This window comes from Natrix helvetica (genome assembly GCF_964273705.1).
Source record: "Natrix helvetica genome assembly, chromosome: 16".
NCBI lineage: Eukaryota > Metazoa > Chordata > Lepidosauria > Squamata > Natricidae > Natrix > Natrix helvetica.
The window spans coordinates 11,134,100-11,154,884 of record NC_138563.1 but is presented as its reverse complement, the minus strand read 5'-3'; the positions used below and the strand labels follow the sequence as shown (position 1 = coordinate 11,154,884).

General features: G+C 43.7%; 1 protein-coding gene across 1 annotated transcript; it reads right to left on the bottom strand.

The window, feature by feature from the left end:
* Window positions 1-1,490: 1,490 nt before the first annotated feature.
* LOC309399731 (uncharacterized protein) lies at window positions 1,491-18,822 on the bottom strand. Its single transcript, XM_081967805.1, has 6 exons — window positions 18,693-18,822; window positions 17,487-17,584; window positions 14,095-14,424; window positions 8,684-8,935; window positions 3,360-3,476; window positions 1,491-2,020 (listed from the first exon to the last, which is right to left on the bottom strand). The coding sequence occupies exons 2-6, from the start codon at window positions 17,554-17,556 to the stop codon at window positions 1,974-1,976; spliced, it is 816 nt and encodes a 271-aa protein (XP_081823931.1). The 5' UTR covers window positions 17,557-17,584; window positions 18,693-18,822; the 3' UTR covers window positions 1,491-1,973.
* Window positions 18,823-20,785: the final 1,963 nt, after the last annotated feature.

The window sequence follows — 20,785 nt, the reverse complement described above, 5'->3', positions numbered from 1 at the left end:
GGACTGGATGAGTGCAACTGCCAGCATGGCAGTGGAAGATTGGACCATGTGATGGACTTGGGGGTGTGGGGGGCAAGATCTTGAACTTTCAACTGGGTGGGGAAAACCGGGAAGCTTTCAGATTCAGGTTTTCCCAGATGTTCCAACATGACTCTATTAATAAATTGGAATTTTGAGCAATACTTTGCCTCAAACTCTGATTTAATTTTGGATGCTATTTGGAACCCTGACATACAACTTCCCTAAGGGAAGGATTGGGAACCACAAGCTAAGAATGATCTTGTGTGACATGTCAGCAACTGGCATTCCAGAAAAAGTGAAGAGAAGCTTAGTCTAATTTTTGCAAAATGTACAAGGACTGCGTCTTCCATAAAGAAGAGATTGTAGCTACAAAATTGTGCAGCCTCTTTGAAGGGGCGAGTTGCTCCATTGGACATTTGAGCTCAGAAGTTTCCTTCTAGTCATTGGAAAGTCTGTTTTCTATTAACTTTGCACAGGCCCAGAAAGGATGAACCAGCCTCCTTGAAGTGGGTTGTAGATTACTCAGCCAGAAATACTGTAAGGATTGCTTCTCCTATCTTAAGAAAGTGAAGACTCTTGAAACGAAGTATTTCAAAAGGAAGCTTTTATTAAGTAGAAGGGAAACCATTAAGTTCAAAGCAATGTCTGAATCCCCTTAGGCAATGCAAGTAGAATTAAAGCAGTAGAGACCCCTCCCATTTGTTAGAATGCAGATTTTAGCCAATACACAAGTGTGAAGATGTTTCCTTTATCAACTGCCCCGAGAGCCGAATAAACATACATTCCCATGGCTACCTTCCGTTAGACATTAAAATGAAGTGTACCACATGGCCATCATAAACATTCCCCAAAAGGTGATGGGATCTCAGGCATTTCGGTGCCAGGAAACCAGTTGTAAAATATCAGTTGTCATAGGCACTGCTAATACATCAACTCCAAGGCCCCCCTCCTCCAAATTGAATGGCAGTATCACTTTTAGGGATCTGGCAAATACACAATAAGAAAGTAAGCAAATCAAAAATAGGTAAACAAATTGCTTAAAACAATCTTCTGAAAGTTTGCTAAGCCTGAACACAAACCAATTTAAAAACAGCCAGTAAAACAGCTGACTGGTATTAGGGGAAGGTCAATTGCTCCAAACGGGGATTAGGTTTTGTTTTCTAGCAAAGAAACATACCGACTATTTTCAAAAAGGAAAACGAATGTCTCTTTATTGAAAAAATATACAGAAGAAGAAACCTGGCTAGCCTTTGTTGAATGTCAAGTTCTCAAATATTTGAAGTATATAAACATTAACATGTGAAAGCATTAAAACCATCATACACTAAAGTGTAATTTTCCTATTTCCCTTCATTTCCACTAAAGCCCATTAGAAGCAGTGCAAGATCAGACGACGTGGAGAGAGCGCTGGCTCATGGAATTGCCAAGAGTTGGAGACAACTGAATGGATAACACCATCAAAGCCCACCAGAAACTCAGGGACACACATTTAAAGGAAAGAGTCACTCAGATTTGAAAAGTTTATAAACTACTGGAAAGCGATAAGACAAAATTTCCTCTGCTTTCTTTCAAACCTCCCACCTTATCTTTCTTATCCTCCCACGTGGCTTAAAGATGGCCACATTCAAGCCGTCATTCTTTTGTGGCCAAAGCTTCTCTGTTTTCCATGCTTGTCTTCTCTGTCACACCCTTCAATTCTTTAATATTAAATAATGAAGTAGATGTCTTGCTGGGGAGGGGCTCTTTGGGGGCTACACAAGGCAGAAGTGAAAGCAGTAGCAGAAAAGCAACATTGACTACCCTTTGAACCTTCTCCCCTCCACTAGCCAAATTGGTAGTAGACTTCATTGGGTTGTCCACAAAAGCATCCTTTTCTCAAAGATTCCTCTTCAAAGCTGCCAAAATCTCCATGGGCATCTGGAACGAAGGGGCAGGAGGTAGAGCCAGTTCTCTCATGTGGGTCCAACATAGGGCTGGGCCAGTCGTCTTCCTCCTACAGCTGTTGGGAAGAAAACCAAGGTGTTGGCTGAGCTTTAGGAGATATAAGATACCAGAAGTCAAGGGGCCACCAGTTAGAGCAGATTGGAAGGTGCAAAAGGAGAAGGGGAAACTTGGCTGCAATATTTATCTTCCTTCCTTCCTTCCTTCCTTCCTTCCTTCCTTCCTTCCTTCCTTCCTTCCTTCCTTCATGTCTCGTCCTTCAATGCCTTCACGAAGGAGGTGGGCTCAAAGTGGAAACGCAGGTTGATCCTGTGGGATCACTTTGTGCCAACCACTCTTCGTGCCTCTCCCCAGACATTCTGTCTTGAGCGGGGCAAATTTGACTGTGCTGAGAGAGGCTTTGTGTTGTGGAAATACTTGGAATCAATCTCAACCCGTGGATCCTGAGAAAACCTCTGGACTCTTAGCCGGGGTCTAGGACAACTTGCTGCGGCCAACTTGCCACCGCAGAATAACTCACCATGGAACAAAAGTTACAAAGAAATGGTGGAATAGAATCATTAAAGAAACGATGCCAGAGGAGGGACAAAATGAAATGTGAATTAACAAAAAGTAACATATTTTTAAATTATTTTAAAAAATTACGTTGATTGTTGAAATGTCCCATGGTGAGTTGTCCCACAGCAAGTTGGCTGTGACAAGTCAGCTGTGGTGAGTTGTCCCATTGTGTCTTAGCTGAGTCACCTGTGGATCAGATCCCTGTGTCCTACTGGTTGACCAGAGTGACCAGGCAGGTGCTAGTTGGAGGGATGGAGGTGGTGGTAGTAAATGCATTGTTCATTACAGAGGTGCTCTCCATCCCTTTGGAGATGCTGAGATGGAGGCTGGACCACAGTTAGGCAGAACCTTGTATGAAGCAGTGTTGCCCTTTCTATCAAGATTCAGGACTGATATGGGAGTGAAATTGCACCAACCACAGGCTAATGACCTTTGATGGGATCAGGATGAAGGCGGTGCAACTATTCTGTTTCTGTCAGATCTCTTACCAGCCTTGATTCCATTGACCAGGCTGTCCTTCTGGACTGACCCGAAGTTAGCATGGGGAGGAGCACAAGAGTCAGGAATTTGGAATGAAGCCTTCATCCCTGAATTCTTGGCTGTCATAAAACAGGTGATAATTGAATAACAGTCTGGTGTTTGACAAAAGGATGGGAGAGGAGGGGAGGGAAGGAGGAGGGTCATTCATTCAGAAGTCCCAGTGTCAGTATTCTCTATTACTTTTATTGTAAAAGGCAATCCCACCCTGTTCCTCTGGATAACTCATGATCTCACCTGGGGAAGAAGGAGAAGGAAATAAGAAGTGTTAGGTTTCTCAGAGGGCTTCCTTAGGATGGTACCTTTGCTGGGTTTCTCCATGGGAATGAGTTCCATGCAGCCAGAAAGAAGGAGACTTCCCCCTAGGCTAAGGCACAGCAGGGCCCAGAGAGGCAGCCTGGAGAGTTTCTCGGTTTGTCCTGAAAAAAAAAAGCACACCAAGAATGTTCTTTCTGCGCCAACTCAGGAAGCTCAAACTGCCCAAGGATCTGCTGATTCAGTTCTAGAGAGGAATGACTGAGTCTGTCATCTGTACCTCTGCAACTGTCTGGTTTGGCTCTGCAACCCAACAAGACAAACACAGACTTCAGAGGATAATTAGATCTGCAGAAAAAACAATTTATTTTTATTTTTATTTTATTTATTATTCATGCTTCTAGACCGCCCCCTCTCCCAAAAGGGACTCGGGGCGGTGTACAGTCCATGCAAAATATATCAAAATACAATAAAAATTGAATATGTACAGTTGGAATGGAGGAGGTTAAAAATGGAATTAAAAGAACTGTACAAAGCAATATATATAAATATAGGATTTTGAACCCCTAAAACACACACAATAAGTTAAAAACAATACCCCTAAAATAACCAGTTAATACATTTGCCAGGAGGGACAGTTGTAATTATGCCAATTACTGCCAACCTGCCTTCCATCGAAGACCTGTACACTGCACGAGTCAAAAAGAGGGCTGTGAAAGTATCTACACTCTCCTCATATCCTGGACACAAATTGTTTCAACTCCTACCCTCAAAATGACGCTATAGAGCACTGCACACCAAGACAACTAGACACAAGGACAGTTTTCCCCCGAATGTCATCACTCAGCTAAAGAAATAATTCCTTCACCATTGTCACCACAGCTGGTTTTGCTTTCGTTCTGTGCTGAAATGATGTACTCAATAAACGTTTGCATTAAGACATTGGGTCGTCTCAACAGTGCTGGTTGGTTGGAGAACCATATTTGGGAGGAGCCAGGAAACAGGACCCCTTGCTAGGACTGAGTCCAACCCTGGTTCTTCGCATCCAGGCCCTTTATAATTATCTACAGTTCAACAGTTACAAGGCACACTTGTAATTTTTTTGCTGCTGTTTACTACAAGGCAAAACTATTGCAATTAATTCAGGAGAAATGGGATCAAAATTAGGGCATGGCATTCCATGATTGAATAATCAGAGCATGAACACATTCCTAAATCAAGGTTTCACAAGTGCTGCAATAATAATAATAACAACAACAACAATAATAGAAGAGGTTGGTTGAGGACTCCTACAAGTAAAGCAGACTGTGGAAGAAGAAAGACACAGCTTGAATGATTACATCCAGAAAAGTGAAGAACCAATGATTAAGGAAGTAAATAAAGGAGGCCTTTTGAAGACAACTAAGTTAAAAGAAAGAAGTAATTGAGAAGCGAGCTGAAAATTAGAAAAGCAAAGCTATGCATAGCCAATACTTGAAAAGCAAATGTCGCCTCTGTTATGAGAAAGATGAGACAGCCGACCACTTGATCAGCGGGTGCAGCAAAATTTTACAAACTGATTACCTACAACGCCATGACCGCGTTGCTAAGATTATTCACTGGAAATTGTGCCAAAAGTTTGGATTTGAGCACAGCAAAAACCCCTGGGACCATCAGGTTGAGAAGGTTTTAGAGAATGAGAAAGGCAAGATCTTGTGGGGCTTCAGAATCCAGACTGACAGGCACTTGGCCTACAACACACCTGACATAACAATAACTGAAAAGAAAAAAGTATGGTTCATTGACATTGCAATACCTGGTGATGCACGAATTGAAGATAAACACCAAGAAAAAGATCACAAAATACTGGGACTTGCAAATTGAGGTTGAGCGACTGTGGAAAAAGAAATCGTGTGTTGTCCCAATTGTAATTGGAGCCCTTGGAGCAATACCTAAAGGGCTACCTCGCTATTTGGAAATTCTAAATTTACCTGTCTTGAACATTCTGACTCTACAAAAAAACACCCTACTTGGAACAGCTTATATCAGGGGTGGCGAACACGTGGCTCTCGAGCCGCATGCGACTCCCGGCCAAAATGAATGCAGCTCTTTGCCTCTTATCATTATTTTGTATACTGTGGCTCTTTGCCAAGTTTGGATTTTGTCCCTTTCGGCGCTAATAATAAATAATAATAATTTTATTTGATTAGCCGCAACCCTCTCCCGAAGGACTCGGGGCGGCGTACAATCAAAACAGATAAAAAACAGATAAAGACAAACATACATACATAAAGAACAAAGACATATACATGTGCATGGAGGAGGTAGACTCATAAGTGAAAGACAATTAAAAAACACAATTTAAAATCCCATTAAATAAAATTACTAATTAAAAAACCCATCAGGAGCGTTATGAAGTTATGATTGAGCCAGGCCGGCTATTTGGAATAGGTGGGTCTTGAGCTTTACACGGAAGGAGCGGAGGTCAGTAGTGGTCCTAATATCCGGGGGGAGGTCATTCCACAGGGCTGGGCCCGCCACAGAGAAGGCTCTGCTCCTAGGCGCCGCCCCATGGCACTGTCTGGTGGATGGCACCTGGAGAAGTCCCTCTCTGTGCGAGCGGATGGGTCGTAGGGATGTATGGGGCAGAATACGATCCCGCAGGTAACTAGGTCCTGAGCCATGGAGCGCTTTAAAGATCGTAATCAAGACCTTGAAACGCACCCGATAGACCACAGGAAGCCAGTGCAGCTCGCGCAGGAGAGGTGTCACATGGGAGTACTTAGTACTCCCCATAATCACCCGCGCGGCCGCATTCTGGACCAACTGCAGTCTCCGAGTGCATTTCAAGGGAAGCCCCATGTAGAGAGCGTTACAGTAGTCCAGGCGAGACGTCACCAGCGCATGGGTGACTGTGCGTAGGGCGTCCCGGTCCAATAGGGGGCGCAATTGGCGCACCAGGCGAACCTGGTGGAACGCCCCCCTGGCCACGGCTGTCACATGGTCATCCATGGACAGCCTGGCATCCAGGAGGACGCCCAAATTGCGTGCCCGCTCCACGGGGGCGAGTTGAATGCCCCCAATGGCCAGAGATGGGATTAACTGGTTGAACCGGGGAGCCGGAACCCACAGCCACTCCGTCTTGGAAGGGTTGAGCTTGAGTCGGTTGTCATCCATCCAGACCCGTACGGCTTCCGCACACCGGGACATCACTTCGACGGCCTCGTTGGGGTGGTTCGGGATGGAAATATACAGCTGAGTATCATCAGATGATATCCCACCCCGAAACCACGGATGATCTCACCCAGCGGCTTCATGTATGTGTTGAACAGGAGTGGCGAGAGGACCGACCCCTGTGGCACCCCACAAGTAAGGGGGCTTAGGGTCGACCTCTGTTCCCCTGCCAACACACGTTGCATCCGGCCAGAGAGGTAGGAGCCGAACCACCGCAAAACGGTGCCCCGGACCCCCAACCCCTCCAGTCGGTGCAACAGGATACCATGGTCGATGGTATCAAAAGCCGCCGAGAGATCTAATAGGACCAGGATAAATGGGACCAGGCTAAACCCGGATTGCGCGCTCCCTTTTGGCGCTAAACCCGGTAGTACGGTCTTGCCCCGCCCCTGGCGACGCGACGACGCTTGCCTGCACTCCACCAGCTCGGCTGGGAACGGAGACGTTTCTCTGCTCAGCAATGTCTTCAGTGGAGTGGTGGCAGCCTGGCAGGCTGAGCCTGCGTCCCTTTCAGGCGCTCCGCTCCGCTGAGGAAACGTCTCCGTTCCCAGCCGAGCTGGTGGAGCGCAGGCAAGCGTCGTCGCGTCGCCAGGGGCGGGGCAAGACCGTACTTCCGGGTTTAGCGCCAAAAGGGAGCGCGTGGTGTGGCTCTCTGACTCTCACAGTTTAAAATTTTGTCTCTTTTTGTGGTTTCGGGGTGGGATATCATCTGATGATACTCAGCTGTACATTTCCACCCCTATTGGACCGGGACGCCCTACGCACAGTCACCCATGCGCTGGTGACGTCTCGCCTGGACTACTGTAACGCTCTCTACATGGGGCTTCCCTTGAAATGCACTCGGAGACTGCAGTTGGTCCAGAATGCGGCCGCGCGGGTGATTATGGGGAGTACTAAGTACTCCCATGTGACACCTCTCCTGCGCGAGCTGCACTGGCTTCCTGTGGTCTATCGGGTGCGTTTCAAGGTCTTGATTACGATCTTTAAAGCGCTCCATGGCTCAGGACCTAGTTACCTGCGGGATCGTATTCTGCCCCATACATCCCTACGACCCATCCGCTCGCACAGAGAGGGACTTCTCCAGGTGCCGTCCACCAGACAGTGCCATGGGGCGGTGCCTAGGAGCAGAGCCTTCTCTGTGGCGGGCCCAGCCCTGTGGAATGACCTCCCCCCGGATATTAGGACCACTACTGACCTCCGCTCCTTCCGTGTAAAGCTCAAGACCCACCTATTCCAAATAGCCGGCCTGGCTCAATCATAACTTCATAACGCTCCTGATGGGTTTTTTAATTAGTAATTTTATTTAATGGGATTTTAAATTGTGTTTTTTAATTGTCTTTCACTTATGAGTCTACCTCCTCCATGCACATGTATATGTCTTTGTTCTTTATGTATGTATGTTTGTCTTTATCTGTTTTTTATCTGTTTTGATTGTACGCCGCCCCGAGTCCTTCGGGAGAGGGTTGCGGCTAATCAAATAAAATTATTATTATTTATTATTAGCGCCGAAAGGGACAAAATCCAAACTTGGCAAAGAGCCACAGTATACAAAATAATGATAAGAGGCAAAGAGCCGCATTCATTTTGGCCGGGAGCCGCATGCGGCTCGAGAGCCACGTGTTCGCCACCCCTGTACTGATGGGTTTATTTTCTAAATGCTGAGTTGGTATCTAGATTCAGCCACTTTTTATTCATTAATACTTGACATGAAGTTCCCTTGGGAACTAAAGATCAAAAGATCAACATGAATTCTACTGTTTTCCCCCCAATCAACATGAAGTAAAAGAGATTGTAAGAATGTAATTGGTGGTTCAGGGTCATAGATCTTAAGGTCTCCAATTCATACCGTTTCTGCCTTTCAGCCGTTTGTATGCCTCTCCCTAACTGTCTCCCCATCCCACCAGATCCAGCAGAATCGACCTGCTTGGAGTCCCATTGATTTGGGAGCGTGATCAGGTGGGACCAGGAAGTGAACCAGTTCTGTTGCATCCTTGGGAACATCATTGCAATGAATGTGAAGCCCAACACCTTTCCAACAATGATTTCCCTGTACAAATAATCATTGGGTGTTTCATCTTCTCTGGGACCTTTTTTCTTCCAACTCAAGATCACCTTCATCTTCAGCCCCAAAGCCTCTTTCATGGAGGGAAAAACTTACCAGCACAAACTTGCTTTAAGGTGACTGTCCGGGATGCTAATTCACCTTTAATCCCTGCTTTGCAGGTGACTTCAAGATTAAGATTTTGGGAGGTGATTGTCATCTCAGAACTAAACGTGCTCTTGATAGCTGATTCCCACATGAAATGCACCCCATCTACCCAGTTCTCTGTAGAGCAATTCAGCCGCCATTCTCTGTTTCGAATCCCAACAGGGGTGCAGGTCACTCTCAGCTGAGAGACCAGCCAACGTCCTGAACAGAAAATAGAGAGACACCATTTGTGCAAGACCACAAAATCACCAGGAGGCCAAAGAAGAAGGAGAAGCAGTAACAGCAGTGGTTCAATCAACGTTTTGCTTAAAGCAGGGAAAATACGTGTGACACATTTCTGTCACAAATAATCCCATAACAATTGTCCCTCTCATGCATGGCATTCATTGTGAAGGGGGAGGACCACTATGGTAAAGGAGGGCAGGTACCCCTCATCCTCTGCCTCAACAAAGCCCCCTTCCATTGAGGGGGGGGGGAGTTGTGACGATACAGCATGCAATCTCAGTGCTCTGAGATCGCAGTTGACACTTTTGCCACTGGGGGGTCCAAATGGACCTAAACCGTCCCGAAGAGATGGTGAACAGGAAGAATACGTCTTGCTGATCTCAGGGACATCGCAAAGTCCCTGATTGATCCAAGGGAAGTTCTTCAAGCCAGTGACAAAAAATCCAGTCATTTGGCTGACGAAGTTGGGCGGCTCAAAAATGGAAGGATACGGAAAGAGAAAGTGTTTCCAGCTGGTGAGGAAATTTTATTGTTTTAAGAGTGACTGCATATAAAAAACTTAAAATAAATTCAAATTGAAGAACAGAAGAAATAAGTGGCGGAATTAAATTTGGAATGGTTTTTGACAGGGAGTTATCCTTTTTCTTTTTCCATGCTATCTTCACGGATGGAATTTATGTAAGACCTTTAAAACGAATGGACTAAGCTTTCTTCTTCTATTTTCTTTTTTTTTTCATTACTCTCTGTAACCTACGGTCTAAAACTCTCATCTGTCATTACTGTGGATGTTTTTTTTAACTCATTTAAGAATTGGACTTTCTCTTCAACTTGAAATACAAAAAAGACATTTTCTTTTTAAAAAGGAAAGAATTTGCAGCATTATGGCTAACACTGTGGAACGCCTTTACTTTTTTTCACGGATTATCTCGGCTGGTACCTCAAGGTCTTGTTGCCTGTTTACAGAGAGCGATAAGAAGAAACAGATGTTCCTTTGAGGTATTTCTAACCAGAGAGAGGTGATTAAAAGCTACTAAATTAGAATAACAGTGTTTACATAGTTGAAAACAATGGCGCTATCACAGCAGGAGAAAGAGGCTTTAAGTCTGCAAAAGATATTTTCAGAAATATAGAAGCTATCAAATACACGCGAGACGATTGAGAAGAAGTTGGATGATTTAGTCCATTTAACAGCAAAATATGACGGGGAAGTTGAAGATGTTCATCAAATGGAGAAAGTGGCAGTTAAAATTTAAAAAAAATGAAGAGGAAAATGAATGCAAAGAAATTAAAACTGCTGACATTTATTGTGATGGGTTCATCTCTGAAAATGGAAAGAGTGGAATATTGAAAGAGGAATTAAATGATGGGGAAACTTACTCCAGATGGCAAGATACAGAAGAAGAAAAAATAAAAGAATTTATGAACCTAAAGAGAGAAATTTTTTCAGTAATAGTTTTGATAACACCACTGACAATCAAAGATGAGCTACTTAAGGAAACAGAAGAAGGGCATCGAAATTACAAGAGAGACCGTATAAGCAAAGAGCTACTAAGAGGACTCCATACAAAGTTGATTAAAGAGAAGATAAGAGGACTGATACCACAAACAGCAGAAGATATGAGATTGCCTCGTTACTGGAAAGATACAGATTGATAGATGGAAGAATATAACTTAAAACTAGCTAAACTTAGTGAAATTTAGTGATAATAGATATAGTTAAACAAATAATTGATAATGATAATAATGTATACTATGTGTAGTGTCATGATAAATAATAATGGGATATGAATATTGAATGGTACCCATGAAAGGAAGATTAGAAACCTTCTTGGATTATATATAAAGATTAATGAATAAATAAATAAAAAGAACTAAGTTAGATATAGTTAAGTTTTGAATCTTAGGGGGAAAATGTAATGATATACGATATAGTTAAATAAAGGAGGGATAATGATAACAAGGTATATATAGGCATGGGTACAATATAAGGAAATTGAACGTAAATAGCAAATAATGATTTGGAAAGAAGGATTAGAAAATTTTGTTATTGAATATTATGGATGTTTAGCTAGAATAGGATATAAAGATTCAGTGTTATTGGAGGACTTTAGAAATACTAAATGAAATGCTAGTATGTGGTTATGTATTAAATTATGATGAAGGACGTTTAAACAATTATAGTCAAATGTAAATGGAGGTATGATGATGGTAACATGTATAAATATCTGAGTTAAAACACTTGAGTGAATATGAATTATGATTGATGACTGTGGAAGAGATGCACGAAAGCCTTTTGTAACCAACTGATACACTTTCTGCAGTATGTAAAAAAGGAGGACTTTTATGTGTTGTGTTTGTTTTGAAAATAAAATAAAAAGTCTTGGGAAAAAAAGAAAGCCGCCTTTATATCAACCCATGGATTGAGGGCAAGAGGATGACCTTCCAGGCTCTCTCCTCAAAATCCCTTCAACTCTTTCCCAAAGAGTTTGTGGCTCCATCCACAAAGAGGATCCTGGACTGCCTCTCTGGAGATTCCAGCCTCAAAGCAAACCCACCTCTCTCTTCCCACCCAGAAACCTATTTGGCCTGGCCAAGTCCTGCCTCCATGGAGGGAGAATCCTGGAGAGATCTGGGCTGGATCCCCACAGGTTTCCTTCCATGGGGGAAAGAATGAAGAACACAACTTGAACTCCAGTTCTAACCCATTGTAGAAATGCAAGTCCTCAGCTGTGCTCCAGGCATGGGAGATGGTGGGCAGGGTGGAGCAGGGAGGAAAATGGTGGTATTGGTGTGTGTGTGTGTGTGTGTGTGTGTGCAAATATAACCAAGGCTTGGTCAGAATATGTTTAAACTATTTGATTAATAGGTTTGCATTTAAATCCTCATATCTGCTTTAAAAAAAGAATTCAGAAACTTTACTCTTGGATAATGGCTCAAAAGAAGGGAGCAGCTGCTTCCGGTTCCGGCGGCTGACGGCGACGGGCAATTTGTTGCTCGCTCCGGCTCCCCGGTGGGCCTCCCCACTCCTTGGGGGGCACAGGACGCCCCGCAGAGGCGTCCTGCCGGAGGGGCGGCACTGCGGGGGATCCCTGGATCGGCGGCGGCCAGCGGGAGGTCCCCCACCTCACCCAAGTCACCGGGGAGCAGATCGGAGGACGCGTGGGCGTCTTCGCTGAGAGGCTGTGCGGAGAATGAGCAAGCAGAAGGACGCAGCTGCGGTGCGGTGAGGCGCAGACTCGCCTCCATTCCCTTTACTGATTTGAAGAATTTGCCAGCAGTTTAAAACTTTTTCTCTCGGCTGACTTGAGAGGCGGGGCTGGAGGGAGGGGGATTTCCCCCCCCCCTCAGACAGGCGGCTTGGAACAATTCTGCTCTCAGCCCCAGGGGAAGGAGGAGGGGGGAGAGCCAATCAATGATGCCACACCCTTTCTTAAAGTGATTTTCTTTGAACTTAACCTTATAATATATTGATGATCTGAGAACTTTGGGAACTTTGAACTTTGAAAACTTTGTTATGCCTCTAAACCCGAAGCTGGCAGGGCAAGATGGCACACTTCCGTTGTCTTCATGAACTGTGAAACCTGACTCCACCTTTAAAAACTCAGGCTTCTGGTCTTTGTCTCCGTGCTACTCAGATAAATCTCTTGTGGATTGCTACTCTTTGAACTCCCTGGAGTGAAAAACTTTGCTCTACTGCCAGGGTGATCAGAGAAACTCTCTTCTGCCTGGACCTTCTGCCTCCTGGACTCTTCTGGCCGCTCTGCCGCTCTGACTGTCCATTCTCTACATTGACTGAACTCTTTATTTTATAAACAATGCCTCCTAAAAGACCACCTCCTGGAAAGCCTGGCTTTGCTACCTCTGCCCCTACATCAGCAACTTCCAGCCCTGCTACACAATCAACGATAACAGCCCTGATGCAACCTAAAAGTACAGAGATGGACTTCCAACAAATGTTTCAGCAAATTTTACAGGGACAAGAGGAAATCAAGAAACAACTAAAGGAGATGAAAGAAGAAATTAAAGAGAATCAGGCCCAAATTAATACGAACTCACAGAGACTGGACCTTTTGGAGGGTGAGGCGGCTGAGATGAGGGAGGGGGTGGAGGGGGTGCAGAAGGGAAACAAAGAACTTGATACCCAACAGATGAAAATAGAGTTTGAGAGAATGTCCTTTTACCTTAGATTCCAAAATGTGATGGAAGCAGATGATGGAAAACATAAGGGACATCATGACAAGTATTTTGGCTGAATACATTCATAAAGAAAAACAACAGATGGGGTGGGAGATAGATTTGGTGTATAGAGTGAACTCAGCCTATGCTAGAACACACAACGTACCCAGGGAAGTACACATTAAATTTCTTAGAAAAAGCACAAGAGATGAAATTCTGAGTGCACAAAGGGGGCAAGCCTTGACATACCAAGATAGGGAAATAACCATTCTGAAGCAGATCCCCAAGAAAGTGAGGGAAAAAAGAAAAAACTATTCGCAACTAGCGAATAAATTATACCAGAAGGGGGTGTGGTTCAGATGACTGATGCCTGAAGGTATGTTAATATTCTGGGAGGGGACAAGAATTAGAATCAATACACTCATAGAGGCACAGGCCTTTATGGGAAAAAACAAAACACACCTAGAAAAAACAGAAGATCCTATAACAGACATACAGGACACGGGAGGGGCCGGAGCTCTGTCGGCGGGGGGAGATGGGGCAATACAGCTCAGATCACAAAAATGAATAAGAAAATCTTTTTGACACAAACTGACCGAAAGTACCAATGGAATTAATATGCTGACTATATACTACTATGTATTAATGATTTTTACTTAGATGTATACTATGAGTATGGAGGGAGGGGGTGCCTACCACACTTTGCAACTGCCAAAATTTGTATACCTTTTCCACTACCTTTTCCCTTGTAAATTAAAAAAAAACACAATAAAACTTGTTTATAAAAAAAAGAAGAAGGGAGCAGCTGATGAGAAGCTCTGGACTCTATCCAGAAAGGGCATCTCTTCAGAAAGTGGACAACTGGACAATCTCCCCCGACAGAAAAGCCTCCCACCTCCTCTCATCACCAGGGCAAAGGAGAGAGACCAGCAATTTGCTACCATGACTGGGATGCTTACTAAATATTTCCAGATCAAAAGTCTTATATTCCAGCTTCTTGTTTCCTTGAACAATTTTTGCAGTGTAAATGCCAGCATCCTCTTTCTCTAGATTGTTGAGGATTAATTCTGTGCAATCCTCAGAGACACTCAATCTGTTCAGGAAAGCTGGTAGGTGAACCTGGAGGTTACATGGATCTGAAAGTCTCATCCAGGCAAATTGGTCAGTGTCATTTTTCGTCCAGGTAATTTCTTCAGGTGGTTCCATTTGGAAAGGTGTCCTCAAGCGGGGCACTTTAAAAGAGACAAACTCCCCAAGAAAACCTTGTATGCCTTCTGGTTCAGAAGCTCCTGCAAGGCCAGAGAAAACAGAGGAAGCCTTCAACAGACCACAGACTGCAGACCACCCACCCAAACAGAGGAAATGAATGCTAATCAGTTAACACATGCGTAGAAAATATATCATAGTAGTAATGGGGAGCTAATTACCCTGACATCAACTAGGAGGCAAACTCTGCATCAAGTGGGAGATCAAACAAGTTCTTGATGTGCCTAGCTGATAACGTCATCATCGAAGAAGTAGAGGAGGGAATTGGAGGGCCAGCTTCACTGGGCCTAATTCTCAGTGATGAAACCATAGAGGGGGTTGAGGCTATGGGACCAGACTTGAAATTTTGGGCTTGGACAATCTGGAACTGCACTGCCTGCAGTATGATCTAAGCACAGTACACAAAATTGTCTGCTACAACATCTTACCTGTCAACGACTTCTTCAGCTTCAACCTCAACAGGCAAACAATCGACACAAACTCAAAGTAAACAGCTCCAATCTCAATTGCGGAAAATATGACTTCAGCAACAGAGTGGTCAATGCCTGGAATGTTCTATCTGACTCCGTTGTTACATCCTCAAACCCCCACAGCTTCAACCTCCAACTGTCTACCATGGACCTCACCCCATTCCTAAGAGATCCATAAAGGGGGGGGGCACATAAGTGCACCAACGTGCCTTCTGTCCCTGTCCTAGTGTCCTCATTTATTTGTATTCATTTTTTCGTTCCTGTCCATGCTTATATTTATATCTGTTACCTTATATATGTTTGTCAAACTAATAAATATAAATGCAAAACTGTGGGAGAGTGTGACTGTGCCATATTGGAATTCACCATAATGTTGGCATTTCAGATTCCTAGACCATGCTCTATCTACATGAAGGTCTTTGTTAAAATATTCATGACTGGGAAAGATATGGTAACAAGGTCAGCCAATGAATAGGCATATCAACTAAGTCAATGGGAGCTTAAACAGATCTGAGTCTGTGCAATGGATTGAAACTGAAACCGGTCAGTCTGAGCTCTAAAGCTGAACTAGTCTGCTGCCTGAAACTGCTTGTAACGTCTACCACATTGAAAGAACTCTGCTATTGGTATTGTACATTTATTCATCTGTTATTGTCAGCCTCTGCTTCGCTATTTGCTTTCGGCTGCCACTGAAATGGGGAGAGGGGGCTTGGTATTTGGGAGGGGAAGGAGAGATTGTAAAAAGGGAGTTTTGGTCTCACCGTCTACAGCGCATGCTGGAGACTGGTGCTTAGTGTCGGTCAAGGCCAACCGTCCTGCATACCAACCTGATGATGCTCCTTGAAGATGAAACCCACATGACACCTGAGGGATTTGCAGATTGGACAGTGGGATGAGGGTTACTGGGGGGGAGGGAGTTGGACACATATTGATATGTATGATTTCGCACACTTTTGCCTCAGATCTTACTTTGCTTAGCTGCTATCTTTTCATAACCAGTAAAAGTACTCTTAATTCTGCAAAATGGAGTTAAGTGGTTTCTTTCTTGGTTGCTGAGGGAGGCCGGTTATTATGTATATAAAGAAGTTAATAAATCCAGCTGAATCAGTTATCTGTGTGTGCTTTCTGGATTTGATTTTTCTGAAACAAACTGACAGGTTATGGGCCCAGAACACGCACAGACAGACTGCATTGTAATTTGAGCTGAGAGGCTGCCTATGTTTAAAAGGAGAAACGAAGCAGAGGAGGCTTGGCAGGATGGCTGCTGCATTTAAGGAAAGCTCTGTGCCTCATTTGGGACAGAAGAACTATATTATTTGGGCTGCAAAGAAGGAATGTTTCCTGAAGGTTAAGGAGCTGTGGGATATTGTTATTAATCTTTTAAGGAGCTTTTGCAGCTGGTGAGCAGAAGCAACCTGATAAAGCAATGGCTTATATCATCTTGAGTTTAGAAGATGAACAGTTTATCAGTGTAGCTAATTTAAAGACTGCACACGAAGTCTGGCTGAAATTAAGAACTGTGCACGTGAGTGTGTCTGCATGCAATATTGGACAGTTATGAAGGAAATTATACAGAGCCTGCTCGCAACCAGGTGTATCTGTGGAAAGACATTTATTGCAAATGCAAACTTTCAACAGGGGTTGGGACAGTTGGGAATAAAACACAGATGCACAAATCCGTACACAGCAGCTGAGAAAGGCGTAGCTGAGAGATGGAATGGAGTCTTGCAAACCATGAAGGACTCTGGTCTGAGCAGGTCATATTGGGGTGAAGCCGTGTTGACTGCTAATTATTTAATCAATAGGCTGTGGAGTTCTTAGCAGTGCTATATGGGAGAAAGTCATCTCTGGCACATGTAAAGGGTGCTTGGAACTAATGCGTGGGTGCATATTCCAAAGGCAATTAGGGGAAAAGGGCAACTGAAGCCTGGAAAGGTTTATGGGCTATGAGCCAGGTTCAAAGACGGAAGCAAAAGAATTTCAAGATCTGCAAGCTTTGCAGAGCAATCTGGAACAGAATTGATGCAAATTTTTGGAATGATTCACTTAGTGATGGTGATCCACTTAGTGATGGTAACTCACTTAGTGACAGCAACTCACTTAGTGATGGTGTCAGCGTTCAGGGAGGAGAAGCTGAACAAGATATGAAGCAAGAGAAGGCAGGAGCAGTCAATGCCATGCAGGTCAGAGCGATGGAACGAGGGGATTCCACCTGACAGGTATTTCTGCTAGTGAAGTCAAGGTGTGTAATGTATGGTATAAGCCAAGGAACTATCAGGAAGTTTTGCCATTTCCTAAAATGCCAAGTAAAGTGGAAGGAAGCCATGGACAAGGAAATGAAACCCATGGGTGAACATAACACGTTCACTTCTATACCTTGGACACAGGGTGGCAAAGCTGTAGGGTGCAAGCGGGTACACAAGAAGAAAGTACTACCCAATATAAAGCAAGGTTAGTGGCACAAGGTTTTTCACAGCTGAAAAAGGTGCACTGAGATATTCGCACCAACAGTAAAGAGTGAAGGCTGGCACTAGCGTTGGCAGGGGCACATGGCCATAAAATTTGGCATTTTGACATAATTCTAAACTAGAAATAATAAGAGAAACACAACTTACCAGCTCCTAAGAGAATGACTGATAACCATAATCCAAACATAATCTTGTGGGACATATCGGCAGCTGGCATTTCAACAAAATGAAGCAAAGTCTAATTTCTGCAAAATAGAAAGAGTCTGGATGATTTGTATAATATTTTAAGGAGTCTCTAATGTTTCTCAAAATTCTACAGTCTCTCTTTCTTGCACACTTTCTGTGTGGTGGAGTTGAAGGCTGCCTCTTCAGTGGAAGAGAGAATGTAACTGAAATTTTTTTCAAAATAAGTCTTGCAACATTTTATTTATTCAATTTATATGGATACCCATGAAACTGGAAACTGAAGACCAGGAGGCAGGTAGAGTGAAGTACATTTCAGCTTATTGACAGCAGTGGAGGCAAAGACAGATCTTGAGTCTTTAAAGTCCACCTTTGCCTCTCTGTTGGTCGAGGCATACTCCCAGATGATCAAGGAAAAGTTTTCCTTGTCAATCACAAATTATTGATCAGCCAACTGTGTTTCATATTGAAAACAAATCCCCCGCAAACAAATGATTGTGTTATCTGCCCATGGAGGTACTATAATTCCCTGCAGCTGGCTCTCTGTTTTGGCTCCTTTGTCCAGACCTGCTGTGCAGCTGCATTGCTAAATTAGCAGGAGGCCGTGCCAGGCCTGTTGTCATTGTCTTGTTATATTTCATCTGTATGCCAGATGAAGAAGGAGTGCCTACTACAGAAAGGAGGCATCTTCTTCGCAAAGGTGGTTCCTTCCTTGTACGGACATACAAAGAGGAAGAGGTAAAGCCTGTGGGGAACATCTGGCATCGGTTCTGAGTGACCACCATGGATTTGTAGACAGACTCAAACAAATCTGGATTGTGGAGAGACTGAACTATACATCGACTACCGCGCTGACTGTATTAAACACCAAACCAATGGCTCACGTCCCTACAATCACAACAACCCAATAACCAACAATCGACAACCCCAACAACCCAACATCCCAACAACCAAAAATCAACAGCCCCAACACCCAACATCCAACACTAGACATGCAGGCCCCCCAAGATCATCCAGGTTCACCGCTAGAGACCTTAAATGCAAACTCTTCAACGCAAGTAGCCTCGCTAATAAAATGCCGGAATTTCTTCCCCTACTAAATACGACTCAATTTGACCTTGCATTTGTCTGCAAAACGTGGTTAAACAAATCCTTTTCAGACTCCATTACCACTACAAGCGACTACCAGGTCCACCGATCTGATATCCGAAGAGGAGGTGGTGATGCTGCTATCTTCTACAAAAAGTCCCTAGATCTGAAAAATATTCAAGTAACGCAAGAGCTTGTTCTTCCGGAGACCATTATCTGCAATCTGTCACTAAATACCACAATTCACTTCCTTTTATGTTGCCCCTGATTATGACCTTGATCATGCCAGAAAAATAGCTACATTACTAACGTGGGCAGCCTCATGCCCATATCCCATTATCTTTCTTGGTGATCTCAATTTACCTCTTGGACCCTCAATGAGTGCACAACTGAAACAATACATACGACCCTGTATAATGCCATCACTACTTTAGGAATCGTTCAATTGGTAACTATCAGCAGTAGATTCAACAACTGCCTCGATCTAATCTTCTACAACAGTTTAAACACAATTTATAGCCTTGGTATCAAAGAGCCTTTTTCCAACAGTGACCACAGAATGATTGACTTTTGTCTAAATTTGCATCCATACAAAGAATATGACTCCTAAATACAGCTTCAAAAAAGCAAACTACGATCTCGTAGCTGCCCCCCTCCCACCTCTAGATTGGCAAATCCTACTCAATGACTGCAACACTGCAGAAGGCCATTATAACCCTTTTCTACTTGAAGATCAAAGAGTCATTAATCTATATGTACTTTTCGTAACACCCAAAGCCAAAAAGAACGAATTACCCATCTCAATAAGGAAACTCCAATCCCAAAAGAAAACTTTGGCAAAAAAAGAAAACTGGCTATGTAGCTAACTTCAAAAACCGATATAAAACCTTACGCCTCCAAATAAAAGCAGAATGTACCAATTGCCACTGCAAACAGGAGGAAGAGCTGTTACACACAAAATCCAATCGAGCCTTCTCTAATTTCATAAGCGCCAAACAAAGTCTGAAAAACCATCCCACTTCTAAAATTGTAATGATGATGGCGTTAAGGCCAATCTCTTCAACAATTTTTCAGTTCAGTTTTTGTCAAAAGCAATGGTATCCCCCCCTCATTTCCTACTCACACAACAACCAATTGCAATGATTTAATCCACATTGATTTTACGGAAGATACTGTCAAAAGGGCCGTACACAACCTCTCTTTCTATTGGTCCCAATGGAATATGTCCCTACGTTCTAAAAAAGCTCTCCACTGCCTTAGTTGTGATGTATCTTTTAAAACGAGCTCCTTGCCTGACCTATGGTCGTAGCAACGGTCATACCTATCTTCAAAAAAGAAGAGCCCGATGTCAGTGTTCCAAATATCATCCAGAATTAAATCAGAGTCCAAGGCAGATCTTTCCTCAGAGTTCCAGTTTAATAAGAGAGACATGTTGGTACATCTGTGGGAAACCCGAATCTGAAAGCTTCCTGGGTTTCCCACTCAGTTGAAAGTTCATGATCTTGCCCCCCACACCCACAAGTCCATCCCATGGTCCAATCTTCCACTGCCATGCTGGCATTTCCACCCATCCACTTCTGATCAGGTGCAGAGACAAAGGACGACCTTGGGCTTCTAGAAAGGAATGTTTTATTTTGACAACAACATTCTACTCCTTACTATTCCCCCTCCCAATTCCCCACTAATGAAACAGCATAGTAAAATAATAGAGAGTGTGGCAGGCCAAAGATCCTAAAAGGAATATGACTGGAGGCCTGACACCCGGCCTTGTTGAGAATTACCGACCAATCTCCCTTTGCTGCGTCTCCTGTAAAGTCATGGAATCCATCATAAACCATTCCATCACCCTCCACTTAGAGACAAACAACCTACTCTCTAACAAGCAGTTTAGTTTCAGGAAAAAAATTGTCCTGTAATCTGCAACTCATACACCCCAAAAACATTTGGAGCTCTCAACTCGACCAGGATAAAGCAATAGATGCAATCTATATTGACTTCTGCAAAGCCTTTGATTCAGTGGTACATGACAAACTTCTGTTAAAACGGTTCTTACGGCATTTCTGGATCCCTGCACATGTGGATAGCTGCATTCCTATCAAACAGGCAGCAAGTAGTCAAAATTGGAAATCCTGTATCTAACCCTGTACCAGTTAACAGTGGTGTCCCCCAAGGCA